The sequence below is a fragment of the Nannospalax galili genome, unplaced genomic scaffold, assembly GCF_000622305.1.
Source record: "Nannospalax galili isolate Female #2095 unplaced genomic scaffold, S.galili_v1.0 scaffold1025, whole genome shotgun sequence".
Taxonomy (NCBI): Eukaryota; Metazoa; Chordata; class Mammalia; order Rodentia; family Spalacidae; genus Nannospalax; species Nannospalax galili.
Genome location: NW_008353598.1, coordinates 2,899,305 through 2,921,863, shown reverse-complemented (window position 1 = coordinate 2,921,863; position 22,559 = coordinate 2,899,305). Strand labels below are relative to the sequence as shown.

General features: G+C 38.3%; 1 protein-coding gene across 1 annotated transcript; it reads right to left on the bottom strand.

The window, feature by feature from the left end:
* Positions 1-9,634: 9,634 nt before the first annotated feature.
* Zfp42 (ZFP42 zinc finger protein) lies at positions 9,635-10,567 on the bottom strand. Its single transcript, XM_008850859.1, has one exon. The coding sequence runs from the start codon at positions 10,565-10,567 to the stop codon at positions 9,635-9,637; it is 933 nt and encodes a 310-aa protein (XP_008849081.1).
* Between the last annotated feature and the right edge of the window lie 11,992 nt (positions 10,568-22,559).

Here is a 22,559-nt window from a genome sequence, read left to right as displayed (position 1 = left end):
AATGTAGCTGAGATACACACAAAAAAATCAACAAATTAAAAAGAGGAGGAAGCATAAAAATTTGTTTCATGTTAATTAGTAGAGGTGATAAACATTACCATTGAAATCTACCCAATGATTTTATAGACATACGCAAGCACCAAGGATCCAAGTGCAACCAATATGACTAGTAATAATCAGATACATACAGATTAGAGATGCATGTGCCAACATCTCAGTGTTAGTAGTAAAACAATGAGACTTTCTACAAGGAACAATATATTCTAAAATGAAATGGGGATCTTTTTTAAAGGTTGAGGGCTCATTTGATTTTATGTCTTACAGGGCTTGTACTGAGTTCAATATTGTATAACTGTATTGATTCAGCTGTGAATCGAGAAATTTGCAGCCACTTGTGAAAGAGATGTACTCTTGCTCTGGAGTGTGTTACTGAATATGTTAAATCTGTAGTGAAATGCTTCTTCTAATCATGTAGTTATTAAAAAATTTTTTAAATGATAAATAATAATAATTCTTCAAAGCATAAAAATTTGTTCCTTTTGTATTAATTCAACTGTGAACCTAAAAATTTACAGTCAATTTTGAAAGAGATATATCTTAGCTCTGGAAATTGTTACTGAATATGTCAATGCTGTTGTAATGAAATGCTTCTTCTAAGTATGTGGTTATTAAATAAATAATTTTAAAAAAATGTTAGGTTCCAAAAACATACCAGCTGGTTTCCTTATTTCTCTTATCTTAAAGCATTTCCTTCTGTACATAAAATTGTAAGGTGCTTCGCTGAGGTACACTGTTTGTAGCTTGAGATGAGAAAGGATAGCTGATACTGTTAAACTGAAGGTAAATGCTTCTTCTAAGTATGTGGTTATTAAATAAATAATTTTAAAAAAATGTTAGGTTCCAAAAACATACCAGCTGGTTTCCTTATTTCTCTTATCTTAAAGCATTTCCTTCTGTACATAAAATTGTAAGGTGCTTCGCTGAGGTACACTGTTTGTAGCTTGAGATGAGAAAGGATAGCTGATACTGTTAAACTGAAGGTCACAAACATCCTGGCACTTTGTAAGACAGTTTGAGATGCTAGCAAGGCCAGTGTTGTCTCTATAGGCAATGCCAACTTTAGCAGCGGTGTTGAAGTGTCTGACTCCCAGCCAGATTCCAAGGAAAGAACTTCCCGATCCACATCTTCTTAATTTTCCCTATTTTTTTCTATCCTGTCTCAAATCACTCCGAGACTTTGGTCCTTTAATCTTACTGATTGATAATGATTGAAAATATATTCTTTTGAAATTTCTTTAGGAGGACTAGGGATATAGACTCTTCCTATTAAAAAATCAAGTATCCACCTGTCCAGTATAATAAGTGGAACATGAGAGTTTGACTTTGGGTTCCTAGAATCATCATTGGATGAGAATCTGAGTGATCTCTTAGAACTCCTCAGGCTGCTAAAGGCAGTAGCATGGGGCTGTGCACCCCTCCCCCATGGTCACAGCCACTTTCCTGATAGAAAACTAAGAAACTGAAAAATGGCTGCATAATAGCATCCCAGCCCATTCTGAATGATGGCCTCACAGAAGAAGCATATGAAGCCCTTGTACTTTTGTATTTTAAGTTGTAAATTGAGGTTGGGGGTGCAGTGGAGCATTTGCCTAGCATGTGAAAAGTCCTCCATTTGATCTTCAATATCACAAATAATAATAAAAGTAATAACCCTAAATTGAAATTTTATGGTATATGGTATAGAGAAATTTGCCAATACAATGTGGGATAATTAAATTAAATCAATTGACATATGCAGAGGCTCAACTCTTTTTTAAAAAACACTTTTTGTTTCTTGATGTATTTTATTTCTTTTTAAATATTTTATTATTTTTATTTTATGTGTATGAGTGTATTGCTGCATGTATGTAAGTGTACCCATGCCATCCAGTGTGCGAGGAGGTCAGAGGAAGGCATCAGATCCCCTGGAACTGGAGTTATGGATGGTTGCTAGCAACCATGAGGATTTGAGGAATCAAATCTAGGTCCTCTGCAAGAGCAGCCAGTATTCTTAACCACTGAGCCATCTCTCCAGTCCCCTTGATTTATTTTTATTTTATGTGTATGAATGTTTTACCTACAGTGCTTGCAAAGGTCAGAAGGCATCAGATTCCCTTGGAACTTGAGTTACGGGTGGTTGTTAGCTGTCATGTGGATGCTGTGATTTGAACCCAGGTCTTCTGTAGGAGCAGACAGTGCTCTTAACTGCTGAGTCATCTCTCTAGCCCCCTGGTGCCAGTTCTTATTTTTTATTTTAAAAAATATTTCTCAAAGGCTGAAGAGATGACTCAGTGGTTAAGAGCACTGATTGCTCTCATAGAAGATGGGGATTTGATTATCAGCACCAATCTGTAACTCCAGCTTCAGGGGATTCTGATGCCCTTGTCTGATCTCTGTGGGCACTGCATGATATAGGTGCACTTACACACATGCAGGCAATACACTCATACACATAAAATAAAAATCATAAATAAAATATTTAAAAAAATTCTGTGGTCCCAGAGATAATACCTAAGCAATCACTTTACCTCTGAGCTGTCATCGGACCAAAATCTTTTCTTCTTCTCCACCTCCTCCCCCTTTCCCTCCTTTCCTCCTCTTCCTCCTCCTCCTCCTCCTCCTCCTCCTCCTCCTCCTCGTTCTTTTGTTTTAGTGTTTTGTTTTTGTGTCACTGGGAATTGAACCTAAGACCTTGTGCAAGCCAGGAAGGGACTTTGTTACTGAGCTATATTCTCAGCTCCTTTGTTAAAATTTGAGACAAGGGGGCTGGAGAGATGGTTCAGTGGTTAAGAGCACTGGCTGCTCTTGCAGAAGACCCAGGTTTGATTCCCAGCACCCACATGATGACCATCCATAATTCCAGTTGCAGGGCATTGAAAGCCTTCTTCTGACCTCCGAGGGCATTGCATGACATGGGTGTACTTATACACATGCGGGCAATACACTCATATACATTAAATTAAAGCTAAGTTTTAAAAAATTGAGACAAGTTCTTGCTAAATTGCCCAATCTAGTCTTGAATTCATGATCCTTCCACCTCAACCTCCAGAGTAGCCGGGATTACGGGTATAGGTCTCGGCACTCAGTGAGACCCCAGATTTTTAATAGGAGAGATGGCAAAGTGAAATCTACTAAGCTTATGCACTTGATGAACTCAAAAGTTTCTCCATACACAAAAATATCACCATGTTAAATCCTTGGCAGTTTGTACACACACTGGTTCTCTTAGAAAACAGGTGTGTGATTGCACACTGTGTACACAGTTTTATATTTAATGGTAATGATGCTCAAAATTCTTCCTAGTTTTATCACTTCTTTGATTTGTATGTGTATTTTATGAGCACCACTTTGAGTTGTAGAGAGCATGAACTATGCTTTTTATGGCATAGAACTACGATCTTAGGAACAGTAAGAAAAGTTTATTAATGCCCAGGGCATTATTGTAGACTACCTAATACTTTTGATTTACTAAAGTCACAAAAGTTATATTAGCTTGTTTTATGGATATGACTTTAGCCGTATGGTAAAGCACAGCTTTGTACAGGTGTTCACCAGGTCTGGTCCACTGACATCTAAGAAATTGAACTTTGGGGTCATAGACAAAAGAAGCAAAGGACCTAATAAAAACCACATGTTAACCGTTGACATTCATTTACCAAATCTTGCTTAAACTCTTGTACTCTTAAAGCTAATTTCATCCAATTGCCTTTTAATTATAGTCTCTTGCTTGGAGTTGCAAATATAATGGCTTTTTAATATAACTTGCACTGTTCTGTGTCCAATGTAGAATGTAATCATGCAGTTTATTCAGTCATAGCCAATGCATGGAGTAATTACACCACTAGCACACACGGATGTCTGCACATGCATATACCCAGCAGGAGAGAGCAATGTAAGAATCTGACAGTCTGGACTTGGTGGTGGACGCCTGTAATTCTAACACTTGGAAGGAAAGCTAAGGCAAAAGGATCTGGAGCGTTGGGCCAAACTCATACCTGTGACAGCATGTTTAAAAAATTTTATTTGTGTGACCGTTTTGCCTGCATGCCTGTAAGTGCCTGTGTCCTGCATGACCACGGAGGCCAGGTGTCAGATTCCTTAGAAGTGGCATTATAGATGGTTGCTAGCCACCATGTGGGTGGTGGAGTTCAAACCCAGGTCTTCTGCAAGAGCAACCAGTGCTCTAAACTGCTGAGCCATCTCCGCAGCCCTACGTGAGACAGTCTTAAAATAATCTGAGGAATCTACTTTTGGATAGAATTCTGAAAAATATCATATGTACCAATATATTGTGTATGGCATAACACAGAAGTCAGATATAATAGGAGAAACTGATTTAAATTAGGAACACAAGTGGTATGCAAATTCTTAGCTGTGTGATCATAGTCTTGACACTAAATATTAATTCTCAACATTATTAGCACTTTGTTACTAAAAATTTCTGTAACTGATTAGATCCCAAATTTTATGGTCCTTTTAGAGAATGAATGCATGCACACAAGACAATAGAATTTAATAAAGAAAATCAAACAGAATAACAATTTAAAAAAGCTCCATGGTTATGTGGAACAGAGTAGATGCATGCATGTGTTACATACACAGGCCCCAGCACACACAGCCTCATGATTTTGAGGCAAGGTCTGTCTATGCAGACCAGGCTGGCCCCAAATTTATAGCAATCTTCCTGCCTCTTTTTCCCAAGTGCTGAGGCTCATATTTATTTTGTTTTGAGGAAGGGTCTCACTATGTGGCCATAGCTGACCTGAAATTTATTATGTGGACTAGGCCGGGATCAAATTCACAAAGAACTGTCTGTCTTTGCCTCCTGGGTGCTGAGATTAATGACATATTGGCCATGTGTTTTTGCTTGAGAATGTATTAATTACCCCAGTAAAGTTCATCTTTTTAGAAAAGGTTTATTAAAAATCTGCATGTATGTATACTTTCATGAGTTTATGTATACTATGTGCATGCAGGTTTCCTCAGACACCAAAAAGCATCAGATCTACTGGAATTGGAGTTACAGTGTGTGCTGGGAACTGAACGTGAGTTCTGAAAGACCAGTAAGCTCTCTTAACTGCAGAGTCGTACTCCAGACTCAAAGTTGTTCATCTTGATAACAGAAATGTTGCTGAGTGTGATTCTAATGCCTGTGATCCTAGCACTTGGGATGCCAAGACTGGAGATTTGCCACAAGTTAGAGGCTAGCCAGGCCTAGAGTAAGACTGTGTCTCACAAAACCAACCAACCAACTAACCAACCAATCAACCAACCAACCAATAAACCATCCAGATAAACAAAGGCAAATAAGGCTTTATTATCCCTTTTAAAATGATACACAATTTTGATTATTGCTTTAAAAACATTAATCTGTTTTATGTATTTATTCATCATATAATTCAAGTGCATATAAACCATGTCCTCTGCATTAATGATAAAGAGACATACTCCAACATTTTTCATTTTTAATTCATTGCATTTTTCACAATAATAATCTGAAAACTCTTGCAAAATATTCTTATTTATGGAAACATTAGAATACTTAAGAAATTTAATCAAGAGAATGAAAGAACTATACATTGAAAATTGAAAATATTGCTGAAATAGAAAATTATATGTAGATGGAAAGATATCCATGCTCATAAGTTGCAATAATTAGTATTATCAAAATGTTCACGCTGCCCAAGAGCAATCTACAAATTCAGTGCAAAGTCTGTTTTAATTCCAATGGCACTTTTTATGCAGAATCTTTAAAGATCTTGACTAGCTAAAAGAATCTTGCAAAACAAAAAAAGTTCGAGGTATCACACACCCTGATTTCAAATTATATTTCACCATAACAGTAATCAAAACAGCACAGAATTAGTCTAATAGTAGACACAAACCATGGATCCAAATAGAAAGGCCAGAAATAAATGCAAGCACGTTTGCCAGTATTGCAGAAAGGCCCCAAGCCAACATACCGGGGAAGGGTAATCTCTTCAATGAATGTTGTTAGAAAAACTAGATATTGGCATGGAAAGCTGAAAACAGACTATTATACCTACACAGAAATAAACTCAAAACATTTTAAACATTCTAACTCAAAGACCTAAATCAGTAAAGCCCCTAAAGAAAACATAGGAAAAATGCTCTACTAGTGTCTGGCAAAGTCTTTATGTCATCCATGGTGACCTCAAACTTATGACCCTCCTGCTTCAGTCTCCAGGAATGTGCCACTAGCCCCCAGTTCTTGGCAAACTTCTTGCTTTCACACCAAAAAACCTAGGCATAAAAGCTAAACAAACAAGTGGAACTATATTTGACTAAAGAGCATCTGCATAGCTAAGAAAAAAAAATCAACAAAATTAAAAAGCCACGTACGGACTAGGAGAAAATATGTGCAGGCCATTGATCAGGAAATAACATCCAAAATATATAAGGAGCTCACAACTCATGAACAAGTAAACAAACAATCCTATATCAAAATAGACCACAGAAATGCAAATCCAAACTACAGTGAAACCAGCTCACATCTATAATCCCAGCATTCAGGTTCTAAGGTAGGAAAATTACCAATAATTAAAGGCAAGGCAGGGTTTACATAGTGACTTCCAAGCCAGCCTCAAATATGTAAATTTTAAAAAATCAAAATAGTTGGGCATGGTGACACACACTTGTAATTCCAGCACTTAGGAGATGGGAGGCAGGATCAGGAGTTTGAGATCCTCTGCTGCATATCAAGTTCCAGCCAGTCTGTGCTGAGATTGTCTCAAAAAATTAAAGCCACAGTGCATTTCTATTTCATGCAGATGAGGATGACTTTTATCAAAGTGACAAGTGTGTGCAGAGAAGGGAGCCCTTGTACACTGCTGATAGACATGTGAACTGGTAGAACCCTTGAGGAAAACACTTTGGAGGTTCCTCAAATGTTAAACAGAACTGCCATATGATTCACATAGCAAAGGGCTATGCTCCTGGAATATTGTATTTAAAAAAGGAGCATAGCCCTTTGCTATGTGAATAAATTTGGACATCACTATGTCACAAGTAAAATAAGCCGAATACCAACAACAAAATACATGTTCTCACTTATGTTAAGACATAGGAAAAGTAAAATACACAGAAACAGGTTACTAACCATCTCTGTGAGTGGGGAGGTAGGGAAAGAAATAGTAATAGGAAAAACTTCCCGTTTTTTAGGAAAGTCTCGAAATCTAACATATTTGCTCACGTATGCCTAGGTTTATCATCTGGATTTGTGGTTGATTAAATGCTCAGTGCCCTTATCTGGAAACTTGCAAAAACGTAGGTGGGTTGACTTCCTTTTAGTTGTTTGGATGTGTTTTCATTATGTAAAATACACTTCTGAAACACTAAATTGTTTTTATTTATTATTTTTATGAGTATATTGTCTGCATGTATATAAGTGCACCTGTGTTGTGCAATGCCCTTGGAGGTCAGAAGAGGTTGTTGAATTCCTCTAGGACTGGAGTTACCAACGGCTGTTAGCCACCATGTGGGTGCTGGGAGTCGAACCTGGGTCCTTTGCAAAACCAGCAGTTCTCTTAATAGCTGAACCATTTCTGCAACCCCCATACATTTCTGAAACATTAATAAAGATGTCAAATATCTTCCTCAATAACTCACCTCCTTTTCCCTTCTTTAATCCCACACCAGTTCCTAATTCTATCCACATCTTTGGGGAAAAGAGGAGAAATGCCAGGCTAGCCAAGTAGCATTCAATTCCTATTCTAGATTTAGCTAAGCCTTGAAATCCAGCAGCACATATACTGAACGTTTGGATACTATTCAAGAATGGAATATATAGAGTAGATCAGCTTCCAGGAGAGCCAATCTTTATCCTTCTTTTTGCTCTGAATCTCAAGTCTTAAGAGCTTGTGCCCTAATCTCTGCATCTTTTGTTTGGTCTTCGGTCTCAATCTGAAACCGGAATCCACAAAAGATTGAATCAGATATACAGCTGTGAAAGCAAAAACCAGATACAGGATCCATCACCTTGATTAAACTTGTCTTAATTCTGTATGCAGGTGTTTAGTTTTACGAATGAACTTATTGTGCTCTACTTTGCTGCTCTTAAACTGGAAACTCAGGATCCACATTCCTATGAAAAGGGGAGTGTTCTACCAAGTATATCATAAACAAAAAATTAAGTTTCTGTAATAGTTCATAGTAACAATTATCTCACACTGAAGTAAAAATGTAAGCCCTGGTTTTTAAAGGTGAGTCTCTTTTAAATTTTGGTATTTATAAAATCAAAATTAATTCATTTCTGTTTTTCTCTGACAAGCTGTTCAATTTATGGTACCTAGTAATGTAGCTTCCAGGAGTATCTTAAATCTTAAAACAAAATGGCATTTTAACTAAACTTGATTATAGTATTTTTGGCTGTATCAAGTTATCTATGCTGATTGGTGGGAGATGCATAAAAATTCTGATGGCTGCCTATTTTCTGGCCAGTCTTTGTGCTAGTGTAATATTCATTTTGCAGTTATACAAATAAGTTAATCCTCTAGTAGAGATAGATTTTTACACCAGCTACTTTAGGCAATTTTTTCCTCTTTGTCCATATTTAGCCACTTTTGAATTTCCTTCCCCAGCACAAAAACACCCCAGAGTCTATGTCATCTATTAAAAACAGAAAAGCTTCTCCTATTCCATGGTTCCCCTCTCGGTGCCACACATATGCACACAGGCACTGACGCATTAGGTCTCTTGGCTTTCCTATGTAACTGAAAGTTTCATTCTTTTGCCTAACTCCCAGTATCTCAGCAAGTGGTCTTATTTAAAAAGGGTTCTTTAATAGGTAATTAAGTTAAAATGAGGTAAGTAGGGTAGACTTTTATTCAATATGACTGATATCCTGATAAAAAGGCAATCCCAATGCAAAACAGAAAATGATGTGAGAAAATGGAAATGGACACACAGACAAGGAGAAAAGTTTGGAATGGCCTCTTTCAGAGTCAGCCCTCAGAGCCATCTGACCACACCTTCGACTTGGAACTAGTCACCCTTCATAACTAGGAGATAATCAGGCTTGGCATATTTCTATAATTTCATTTCCTTTTATTTTGAAACAACCAAAATACTCAGATGGATCAGCTTCATCAAGTAACTCCTCACGTCTATGATTAATGCAATTTGATACAATAATTAAAAACAAAAATCAAAAAATACATTTAACTTGAAAATATTAAGTAACCATTCACTGACTACTGCGAAATAATTCTTTAGAATTATCATATTAACCACGAGGTATGTTTTTAAAAGGTAAAATCTATGCAATCAGAAGCTACATAATTAAAAATCAGCTATTTCCTATGGAGTATATAAAAGCAAGAATCATATCCAATTATGTAACATAATCAAAGGTGATGCTTTTCAAGTGACTTTGTCATTGACTTTTCTGTTGGAAATATGCCACAGAATATAAAATCTTCTTAAAATGGCAGTGTACAGTACTATCCTTTCTAGAGTTGTAATATTAACGTGGCCATCAAGTCCCTCTCTACAAACTATAATCCACAATGCACGTGTACCCAAGCACTCTTGAGTCAAGGCTATCCTGCCTTACAACAATCTTCTGTCCAGTTCTTCAGTAATTCTTTCCTGCCTTTGCATGAGTTAGAATGTGAACCTTCAAGTTATTCGACTGAATAAAGCTCTTCTTACAACCTTCAAAGGGACACACAAAAGGCTTCTCTCCAGTGTGGATGCGTACATGGGTGCGCAAATTGAAGTCCAGGGAGAAGCGCTTTCCACACCCTTCGAAAGTGCACTGAAAAGGTTTCTCTCCAGTATGAACCAGAAAATGTCGTTTTAGTTTTGAGCTCTCTACAAATGCTCTTCCGCACTCTGCACACACGTGCTGGCGGGGACCATGAACAAGCATATGTTTCTTCAAGGCAGCTTTGTCCCTCAGCTTTTTCATGCACCCATTCTGAGGACAGGCCAGTATTGCTGGAGCATCATAGTCTTCACCACGTTTTGGCTTCTTTCTAGTAAATTCTGCAAGCTGTTTGGGATCTGATAAATCAACACCAGGTAGTCCTCCAATGGGAAGCTTCCTTCCTGTCATGTACTCCGAATACCCAAGTGATGAATTCTCTCCAACAATCTGTTTTGGAAGCTCTTGTTTGACTTCCCTTTTCTCCTGTTTTGCCCCCTTTTTTGTGTATTCCAAAGAAGCTTCAAGAAGGGAGCTTGCCTCAAGAACATGTTGAGAAAGGGCTTGTTTCGATTCTTCTGTTAGGCTTTCAAAGGACTTAAAAAGTAAATCCTCTTCCAAAATGGGTTCAGAAAATTCACCTCTTATTATACACTCTATGTAGCAATCAGGGAAGTCATCTTCCTCAGCAGCCTCATGGCTAGACTCACTGTGCACATCTTCATCGTGAATGGTGTATGTTATGTGGAGAGGTTCCACCTTTATCTTCTGGACTTGCCTTGGTTCAGCATTACTGCCAGCTCTTCTGTCTGGGCCTTTCTGGTCTCTTTTCTTTGTCCTTTTCTTCATTTGTCGGTTCATGTTGTCTTGCCTAATTCCTCCTTCAAAGCTTGCACCAGGATTAATGTTAATCACTTCCACTTAGCAGTGATCTGGAAGAGTCACCTCCAGCAAACACCTGTTTTTGGACAATAACCTGAAGTTAAAATGTATTCCAATTCTAGAGCCCTTGTCTGAAAATGACCTCAATAAATGGTATGGGGATGGTAAGATGGCTCAGCAGGTGGAGTTGCCTGTCACCAATCTGACAACCTGAGTTTTATCCCTGGGGCCCACAGGGTGGAAGGAGGGAAGTGACTCCCACAGATTGTCCTCTGATCACCACATGTGCACCACACATGAACACATACAATCACACAGAAAACAATGTTTTGCATATTATGAAGAGAAATGGCTTCTAACAATCTGTTTTGACTAACTTACACTAAATTCCCAAGACAAAAAGAAAATGAACTCTGGAATGGGACACATCTGGGAATTTTCACTGGGCCATCCCACCATCTTGATGATCTAGTATTGACCACGCACTCAGTACAGGCCACTCCAACTCCAGTCTGCTCATTGCTTGTGACACAATGAGTAAATAAACACAAAAATCTGTGCCTCCGTGAACATATGTGCCTCATGAACACGTAAAATGAAAAATGCAAGCTAGTGGTATGGCTCAGTTGGTCGTGTTTTTGTCTAGCACACACAAAGCCCTGGTACTATCTATAGCATAGCATAAAGTAGGTATGGTGGTACATGTCTGTAACCCCAGTACTTGTGAGCTGGAAGTAGGAGAAGACGTTCAAGGTCATTCTCAACTACACGGTAAGTTTGAGCCCAGCTGGGCTATATGAGACCTTGCCTCAAAAATAAAAAATAAATAAATAAATAAGCAATGCATACCAGGCATTATTAAGCTGTAAAGATAATTAGGATAGAGTAACACATGCACTGGCAGAAAGTATAAGTATGCAATTTTGTTTTTTAATTTTATTTATTTGTTTCACTTTTATTTTATGCATATGAATGTTTTGCTTGCATTTAAGTGCACACACAATCATGCAGTGCCTGAGAAGGCCAGAAGAGGGTGATGGATCCCCTGGAACTGGAGTTGTTTAGCAGCCACGTGGGTGCTGAGAACCAAACCCAGGTCCTCTCCAAGAGCAGCCAGGGCTCTTAACCACTGAACTATCTCTCCAGGCCCAAGTTTGCAATTTAAAACAAGGTACTTGTTTAAAACCTACTGAGTTGGCTAGTGGCAGATGATGAAAACATTTGGAGGCAGGGAACAAGATATTCCTGTTTTCTATGTAAATGCTATGAAATTGAAATGAAAAAAAAAAAATACTGATGAGGTTCTTGACACAGCCAGAGCCATACAAATGCCAGGGCTACGTTTTATTCTTTTTTACTCATCCTACAAGTTACACTGGACTCTGTTGCTTTTACTAGGAGAGGGACAGCAACTTTGTTCTGTACAGAGACAGAGAGATGCTGGTGAGCCCTCTCTCTCCAAACTATTCAACTCTGTTGAAGCAGAAAGCAGCAACAGACAGTGAGAAGCCATGAGGAGGCTGAGTTACAGTAAAACAAGGAAAGGCTAGATTTTACCACTGAGCTATAGGTTGCTGGCCAGTTATTCTAGAGCATTCTCTGAAATCCTGAAAATAAAACATGAAATCTATAGCATCCTCATCTCTTGTGAATACAAGGCAAAATAAAGGTGCAGATAATTTGCCTCTCAAGTTTTCCATCATTTCCTAAAAAAACAACAACTAAAAACAAGACCATTTAAAAGTTACAGTGGTAATGTGCTATTGCTGTGTTTCTAACAGCCTTTTGCTTAATGTTAAAATTGAGTGCCTGATAAAAGATCTCTCTATTGTTCAGATGTCTTGCTGAAAGAACAGAAATTAAATGCTCTTTAAATAAGGGCACAGTGAAAGCAGTGGGGTGAGAATTAACAGCTTCAAAGTACTTTGAAATAGCCATGTTAAAAAAAAAAAAGGTAATTTAAAAAAAGACACATGGCATTCATTCGCTTTTGGAAAAATAGATGAATACATCGAGCAAAACCAAAATACATTTCAACTGCTAAGCTTTTGGAAAAATAGATGAATACATTGAGCAAAACCAAAATACATTTCAACTGCTAAGGCAAGAGTTTAACATTTCTTAAAACTTTATATAAAAAAATTGTTACAAGGGCTGAGACTATAGCTTGCTTTGCATGTCCAAAGCTTAGGACAGATCCCCTGAAGCATTAAAACAGACAACCCCCTATTGTTTATGTCACTTAAAGTGGTAAAATAAATCAGGGGGACTGTGTCACTAAGATCATATACAAAAGCCTTTCTTTCTCTATTAAGTTCATTTAAAATAACTACAATTTGATTTGATTTTCATTTTTCTCTCCAAATTTATCTCTGCCATCCCCACTTCCCTTAGTTTCTTCCATTGTTCAAAAAAGATTTTACTAGCCAGGTTTTGTGGTGTATGCACTCCTTTGATCCCAGCACACTGGGGGCTCTCTGTGAGACTGAGGTTAGTATGGTCTACATAGTGAGTTCTAGAGCAACTGGGGCTACAAGGACACCCTATCTCAAAAAAACAGAAACATAACAAAACAAACTACCACCACCAAACAAAACAAGAGTATACTGATAGTTTATTTAGAAAATGCTGATCAATCCTTGCATGGTGACACCCATCAAAAGTGTAAGAATTATATAGCAAGAACCCAGGTTTCAAACCTACAGTATGTTTTTGAAAACGAGCAAGAAAGAAGTTCAGGGAAAAGGTAACAGCACTCCTAAGAAACTAAAATACTTCTAAGCATGTGTTGGTAAGAAACCAAGCAGCAACTCTAAATTGCCAACTAGGGCCTGAGGCTAAAAGAGGCATGATACCTACTATACCTGTTGAGATTGGCCAGCCCCCCAGACCCCTCAGAATCAGTTAGTCTCAGATGTAAATTTTGACAAGGACAGGGCCTCTAGAAACCTCAGCACATGCCCTCAGTCCTCCTTGGAGCCAGCAGTGGAACCTGAGGAGTATCCAAGGAAGACTGTACTTTGTCTCAGCCCTTTGCTATAGCTTTCCCAGCACCTCTGCTAAGAGCACTCTTGCTAAGGGCATGGTGGCACCTGCCTGTAATCCTAGCACCAGACAAGGATTAAGAGTTTAAGGTCATCCATCTTTACCTACATTGTGAGTTCTAGGACAACCTGGGCTACAAGAGACTACCTAAAAACAAACAATGCCCCTCTCATATCCCAAACAACAACACACCAAAAAGGAAAACAAAAGTTCAATAATAGGGCCAGCTGGTAAGATTGTCACCAAGTCTGATGACCTAAGGTCAGTCCTGGGGATCCACATGGTGCAAGGAGAAAACTGACTCCTGTAGGTTGTCTTTCTGACCTCCACTTGTACACCCCCACCCACACCACACACACAAAATAAAAAAATGTAAAAAATGAAACCAGAAGTAAAAACCTCAGAAATAAAACCCCAAATTTCTTTTGTAGCTTACAGAGGTCACGCATTGATTTCATTAAAGTCAAATGCAGTGGCAGTAAGTGCATTCCTAGAACTTGTGCACAAGTAAGAGGAGGGCATCCTCCCAACACGTTGCCCTGTTGAAGAATGGGCGGACACTGGGACCCATTGTCATGTGTCATGGTTGACCCTGACTTTGAATTACTTATGAAAAGCTGTCTGCCTTTGAGTTGCTGCAAGGTTAGCAGAGTGGGTTAGAAGTCAAGGAACTCCAGGTGGGATGCTTGGTTGGATTATGGAATGCTAAACTAGACAGGGCTCCAGATGCTTTCTTCACACAGCTTATTTTTGAGATGGGAGCTCGTGTAGCCATGACCAGCCTTTCATGAACTCCTGATCCTCTTGCTTATACCTCTTGAGTGCTGGGATCATAAACACATTGGGCTCTAATGTTTTAATTCTTTTATTTTATTTTATTTTTTATTTTTTTTTTAAGATAGCTTCTATGTAGCCCTAGCTGGTCTGGAACTCCTACGTTACAGAAAGGCCTCAAACTCACAATGATCTGCTTGCCTCTGTCTCCCCACAGTGCTGAGATTAAAGATGTGTGTCACAGTGCCCAACCCAATTCCCCGACATTTTAATTAACCATAACCTCTTCTTAGAGTAAGGCATTTCATTCGTCCATTGTATATGTTCTCTCACTAACATTGCCCATTTTTCCCTGCCTCTGTAAATGTGTATGAACATAAACACACAAAGGGTTTGCCTACCAATACTTTAGATCTCATCACTTCCTCAGATAATCTCTTAAATCTTAAACTCATTTAGATTCCAGACTAAATATTCCACAACTGCCTATCTGACAATGACCAGCACTCTTGTTACTGTCTATTAAATAGTTCAATTTTAGCCCAGTGTGGTGGCACATGTCTTTAATCCCAGCGCTCGGGAGGCAGAGGCAGGCCTCTGTGAGTTCAAGGCCAGCCTGGTCTACATAGTGAGTTCAGGTCAGCTGGGACTACAGGGAGACCCTGTCTCAAAAAGACAAAAAAAAAAAAAGTTCAAATCTTACCTTCAGGCTGGACTATACACTCTACTGAGAGCAAAGATCTCCGCTGTCTTCTTCACCACCTGCTCCAGCTTTTTATTTCTCTAGTGAATGAATTTATAAACATGCATTATTTATCATATTTGTGATACCTGATTTAGAAATCTCGAAAACATTAATTTATTCAGAACTTTAGACACCTAATACAGAAGTTTCAAAAAGCTGTTTATCAATGATGCTTACAAAATACTTCTAGAATGACATTTCCTAAAATCAGAGTTAGGGAGATAGGCATTTCATGAATATAACATGGTCCAAGTATAATTATTACTTTCGTGGTTGAATTATCTATCAAATTGTTGCTATGCTTTCCACAATATGCTACCTTGTAAGAATGGCAAGAAAAGTTAAGTTGGTAATCTGTTAGTTATTATAAAACTGTTTATGTGACAAGAACCTTCTACCTTTCCTTATTATTTTATTTATTTATATTTTTATTTATTTATTTTACTTGAGACAAGGTTTCCTTATAATCCCAGCTAGCCCAAAACTCACTATGTTCACCAGGCTGGTCTCAATCTCGAAGATCTGTCTGCTTCTGCCTCCTGAGTGCTGGGAATAAAGGCATGTGCCACCACATCCAGCTTCATTTATTTATTTTTGAGACAGTATTTCATACTATAGCCCGGACTGGTCTTGAATTTATGGAGATCCACCTGCCTCAGCCTCCCAAGCACTAGGTATTACTGGCAATGTGCCATCACACACGTCCCAGCACCTTCTAATCATTTGAAAAACAATTATACAAAAAGTTTGTTGGTAAATATGGGATAAGGACAAAACCTAAGTATTACTTAAATACTTAACAGCATGGAATGAAAATGTTATATCTCTCAAACTGGGATAGAAATACTTTTTCCAATCATTTGACAAATATTTAGTACCCAAAATCATTCTAGGTGCTGAACACGGAACAATGAAAAAGAGATGGGATTAGATCCCAAATCGCCTGATTCCCTGGCTATAGCAAGCCGTCTGTCTGCACTCCCCGTAAAAAGCGGTGGCTCACGCCTTTAATCCCAGCAATCGGGAGTTGGAGGCCAGTTTGGTCTACATAGCATGCTCCAGATTAGCTTTTTTTTTTAAAAAAAAAAAAAAAAAAAAAAAAAAAAAAAAAAAAAAAAGTGTGCCGTATGATAAGTATTCCTGGATAAAGGAAAGCATGGAGAAGAAGCCATGTTTGTTATGGAGGGAAGCCATATTTGTTACAGAAGAAGGAAGCCATATTTCTCATAGAACATGGTGGACACGGCTGAGGTGCAGAGGAGGGTGGGAATCCTAAAGGAAGCCATTTGCATTGAATTTCATGACCAATGGAAATCATTTCGGGGTTGAAACAAAGGGGCAGCCGCTCCGGTTTAGGTTAAAGATTACTCTGGGATTGAGAGACAAGAGTGAAAAGAAAACTCTTGAGGCAATTTAAGACCCAAGAATGCTGAAGACTCGGAATGCAGGGAGGGTGGGAAAATAGGAGAGGCTTTCTGAATTTACGTTGGATTGGAAAATGGAGCCAGGAGGGAAGGGAAATAATACTTTAAAAAACTGTGGTATACTTGAGATTATCAGATTATTGCAGGAATATTACTATATATAGGACTATCCCTAGATGGTAGTGCTATTTACAGATTTAAATGGGCAGGGAAAGAAAAGGTATGCCCACTGTTTCCATAATCATTTAAACAAATTTAATACAAAAAAAAACTGGACAAATATTGTGATGAAATAAAATACACGAAAATTTGAAACAAAATTTAAAAACGCAACTTCAAGGAAATCCAGTCGGAAGTGGAATTTGCTTTCTGCCTTAATCTGTTTTAAAATTTGGTAGCCAGTGTCTCTCGGCAGCCAGCGACCAATGCAGCCTGTGAGCTAGAATTTTAGATAACAAGCCCTGCTCTCCACCGTACATCATTACTGGTTTTCCAACCATTTTTTTACTCCTAACATTCTAACTAGCAAACTCCCTTTATCACCCCTTTTCCCTTCTCTCATAACAGAAAAAGTTTCGTGAAGCAAGACTTACCTACGTTATAGGAAAGCGCGCTGATATTTTCTATCTCACTTCTTTCTGAGTTCAGCGGAAGAAGAAATCACTCTACAGCTCTGGAGTAGCAGTAGAAATCTACAGGCCCGCGTGCTAGCCTTCCAGACCCCTCCTCCGGTTAATCCGACCCTTCCAGCAACTCCTACAGCAGTTGATAGGCTGGAATTTCCAAAAAGAAGCCCTCCCGGGGAGGTGGGCGGGACAGCAGGCGGAGCCTGGTCCAAGGTCAGCCTGGGCCAGCTGGTCTTCTGCTAATTCCTCCAGGAGTCTGGATCACCTGGCTTTTAAGACTCAGTAAATGTCTAGGGACATATGGACATAGACGTAACCAAATTTAGACTTCTATTTCTGCAATGCAGTAAAAACCAAGAGGTGGAGGCAGTTTCTACTCCTGGAAATAGATGTTTACAAGTAAGTACACAGGTCCAGAACGTTCTCTGGCCTTTGCCCCATCTCCACCTTCAATCTATCCATCTTTACATCCAGCCACACATAAACTACAATTTATGTATGCCTTTATCTTTTTCAAGCCATTATGTGACTGTTGGAGTCCCCCAAAGCAACACTGTGAGGGTGTCGGTCAGTCAGCGTCCATTATTAACTGTGGCCTAGTGAAATTTAATAGTTTGTGTAATGCACTGACAACATTAAAACAAAGACCAAGTCAATATTTATGAACCTCTTAAATTTTGACTTGAAGCTTTTTCTGTAATTCACTTATTGGGAAGGGCATAGTTGTCCAGTCTTATTTGCTTGATTGTTTTTGGATAAAATTCTATTGGAAAGGATAGTATGGAATTGATAAAATATTTAAACTTTTTCTATGTTTATTCGAAGGTCTCACTAACTAGGTGTAATGTGCCCTCTCATCTTTTTGTTATTTTATTTTTTTATTTTTTATTTTTTTAACACAAGGTCTCTCTGCAACCTCAGCTGGTCTGGAATTTGCTGTGTAGATCAGGCTGGCCTCTCCTGCCTCTACCTTCTGAGTGCAAGGATTAAGGACCCTGCCACCACCTTTGGCCTCCCCATAACTTTTTGAATGGTAGTTGGGTCAAACTTCTTTCCTTAACACAGGAAGATTTTATTCAAGGTGAATATTTGTCTGAAGGAGGAAATTTTAAGAAACTAACTTTCCTCCTGGTCTGTATGGTACCTTCTGATCTTTTTAGAAACTTAATAGGCAGGTTCTGAACAAGTTCTTTGAACAAGTTTGTAGCAGCACTGTGTGTGTGTGTGTGTGTGAGAGAGAGAGAGAGAGAGAGATGGAAAGAGAGATGGAGAGAGAAAGAGACAGAAAGACAGAGAGATACACAGAGAAGAGAGAGAGACAGAGAGAAAAGATGGAGAGAGAGATGGAGAGGAGAGAGACAGACAGGGAGAGACACACAGAGAAGAGAAAGACACACAGAGAAGAGAAAGACAGAGAGACAGAGAAAGAGGAGAGAGAGAGAGAGAGACAGAGAGAGACACAGAGGAGAGAAAGAGAAACCTGGATGGTCCAGGTCAGCCTGGGTTACAAAGTGAGGCCCTATTTCAAAAAACTAAATTTTTTAAAGGTTGTTTAGGTTTCAATAATAAAGACATGGAGAGCTAAAACAGAAAGTTTTTAACCTGATCACTCAGAGCCAGAGCCACACCCTTTTGTTATCGCATCTGAATTTCTGCTCGAGCACAGGATAAACTAGATTAATGTATAACCACTCCCCAGCAGGATTCACTAGTTTGTGTCTGGGTGTGGCTCTGGGCCCAATCTGACATTCCATTTCATGTTCCACCTCACATAGTCATTATTTTTTTACTCCACTACAATTTGGTTTTCCTATTTCTGTCCCTAAAAAAAAGTAACCCAGGGCTGGGCGTGGTGGCGCATGCATTTAATTCCAGCACTTGGGAGGCAGAGGCAGGTGGATCTCTGTGAGTTCAAGGTCAGCCTGGTCTACATAGTGAGTTCCAGGTCAGCGGCAGGGAGACCCTGTCTCAAAAAGACCAAAAAAAAAAAAAAGTGACCCTAAACGAACCTACTCATCTGTAGCCACCTGAACTTTGGCAATTCCAGGCTGAGGCAGGAGGATTGTCTTGAATTGAGACAAGGCATAGTGAGTTCCAGGCTTGGGCTACAGAAAGAGATCATGTCACAAACCAACCAAACAAACAAACGGCAACAACAGAACACAAGAGTTTTTTGGACTCAAGATATTTTAGCCATTGTGATTCTTCTAACACTATCTCATTTGATTTGTTGGCCAAACTTGAAGTGCCTGAGTTAGGATTAGGCTAGTAATGTTCTGTTCTGCAGCAAAATTTAAGGGGCACACGAGATGCGAGATGTATCTTTGCTCTGGAAATTGTTATTGAATATGTTAAAGCTGTACTGAAATGTTTCTTCTAATCATGTAGTTATTAAATAAATTAAAAAAACAATATTTTAAAACCTTTTTTAAAAAACTGAAGTTAGTGCAAAACTTCCTAATGAAGCTTCCAAATTGTAGGTAAAGGCAGAGTCTGAGGATCTAGGACAAATGGAGATGTATCTTTGCTCTGGAAATTGTTATTGAATATGTTAAAGCTGTACTGAAATGTTTCTTCTAATCATGTAGTTATTAAATAAATTAAAAAAACAATATTTTAAAACCTTTTTTAAAAAACTGAAGTTAGTGCAAAACTTCCTAATGAAGCTTCCAAATTGTAGGTAAAGGCAGAGTCTGAGGATCTAGGACAAATGATCCTGACTGAAATATGGGAATGCATCTTCAGGATCAGCCCAATGAAGAAAGATGTTGGGTATTATGAAAATCTGAAATAGGAGATTCTGGAAGATTGGGAAGGTTTCCCAGGAGCAGTGGTGAACTGAAGGAAGAATTGTCTTAGGAGGCAGAATCTCCTTGGTAGTAGATAGAAAACTGTAATTATAAAGAGGGGAACATGGAGAAGGGGTAAACCTCAGAGCTGAAGCCTTCCAGGCATGGCCACAACTTACATCTCCATCCTAACAGTGCTGTGAATAAAATATAAAATATGGCTTAACTAAGCACAGGGGCCCATGCCTGTAATCCCAGCACTTGGGAGGCAGAGTTGTGATCCTGAGCTCAAGGTACAAACTCATCCTTGGCCATATAATAATTTAAGGCCACTTTGGACTACATGGCAGTCTGCCTCATAAAAGAAAGGAAAATTGTAAAAAAGAGAAAATATTAGGAGGCCAGTGGGAGAGGGGGATGAATAACAAAATATAATAATATATATACATGCATATGACACAAGGGAACTCATAACTTTGTGTGCTAACTTTAAAAAGGAAATAGTCCATGCGTAAATGTTTATTAACCTTAAGTTTGCAAAATATTACTTTAGCAGTGGAGCTCAGTTTATCTCCAGTTGGTTTATTGGTTTAGCTAGAGTAATTTACAGTATTATAGAGCATTTAATCTTGGAATCAAAATTATAAAATGATTTTTATTAGTATTGTTAGAATTTGGTCTGCATTTTAAAATGATGACTTTGACCCATACACTGTGTCCAAACTCAGAACCTTCATGTTATTAATGCTTCAGATGAATTGTTGTAACCATACATAGATTTCATATTAAATTATGATGCTTTACAAACCTGCTAGTTGTATTTTTCATTAAAAAATCAGTTGCATTTTTGTTGTGATTTATAATAACTTTTTCAAACTTGTTTGATCTTTATGAGAACCTTATGAATTGTTATTATTATTTTATGGTGGGGGAAATGAAAAGTCAGTAATGACAAATGTTTATTAAAAGCCACACAAGTATTAAAGTTATAGGGCCAGCTTCAGAGCTGGAGCCTTGCTATCCTGACACAAATTTTAAATGTAAAGCTAAGTTTTTCTAAGTTCAGCAACTCTTTAAAGAGCTTGCTAGATATATTTTTGGTTTTCATGAAAGGGGGAAAATCCCTCCACTAGTCAATAATCTGTTTCTAGTGGGAATTTGATATTTAGTAAACATAATTTCTAAGAGAGGATAGTGAGGAACATGATCCCTGGACTTTACTGGTTTTTTGTTGTTGTTGTTGGTTTGTTGTTTTGTTTTGTTTTGTTGTTTTGTTTTGTGCTAATAGTCTAAATGGAAATGGAAAATGTTTGGTGCTTCATGCTGAGATGAATAAAACTTGCCATCATATTGTCATAGCTTTTCAAGAATGAAAGCTATTAAGCACATAAGTACTATCATATTCTGTTTTCTTGGCAAATTCAGCAATGGGCCTACATATAGGGGGTAGAACTTTGTTCTTAGATGTCAGATGGTCTCAAGACTTTATTTTTTGGTGGTTCCATGTGATTCTTCCTTTTGTGAACTATTAATACATCTGAAGGTTTGTGTTCCTCCTATGTTGATGACTGTCTAAACCTCCAGAGGAGGGGAGTGAAAGATGTGGTTTTAAAGAGGTGATTTGCTCCTGAGACTTCTGATTTCATGAATTCCAGCATTGTCCATGAGTTTGAGGCCAGCTTGGTCTACACAGAAAGTTCCAGACAAGCTAGGATTACATAGTGAGACCCTGTCTCCAAAAAAGTGATGATGCTTGAGAATGCCTGTTGCCTTTCTGCTGTGTGATGGCATGTAAGAGGCATTATCTTTCAAAAAAATGGGCCTCTGACAGACACCAAATCTGCTGTTGCCTTGATCTGAGACTTCTCAAATTTCAAGATTATAGACAATAAATTTATTGTGGCTGAGTTTTATAATCTGTTTTGTTACAGTAGCCTAAGGAGATTAAGAGCACTATCAGGCAGGCCCTTTCAGATTCCCTTTCCTTTTTGCTAAGGAACACACTTACAATTGGGCTTACCTGGACTAGTTTTCCGAGTTTACTCTGATTTATTTATGTCTCTTCTTATATTTCCCTCTCAAATTTTTGAATCAATCTCAAGTGGAATGGTCTTAATATTTTTTTTTTTATTTTGGCGTGTTGTTCTATTTATAGATGGTCTGAAAATTTATAACAGAGAGTTTAACTGTGGTGCCATTCTTCTTTAATAGCTTCCCCTTTCCCTAAGAAAAAAATCCAAGCCCCTTCCAGCTCTGCCTCTAGCCTCATCAATATCCTCTTGGAGAAAATACCAGGTTTAGTGACTGGACTTTTATTCTTTCTGAAGTTCTTTGTCCTAGATCAGCATAAACTGCTTCATTCTGGTCTCAGTTTAAGCAGTAGACAGGGATCCATGTATGCAAACTTATAGTCAATGAAATTTTTTTTTTTTTTTGGTTTGTTTTTTGTGTTTTGAGGCAAGACTGGTACTTGATATGTAGACCAGGCTGACCTAAGTCTTACAGAGATTTGCCTCTGCCTCTTGAGTGCTGGGATTAAAAGCATGTGCTACCACACTTGACTCTAAA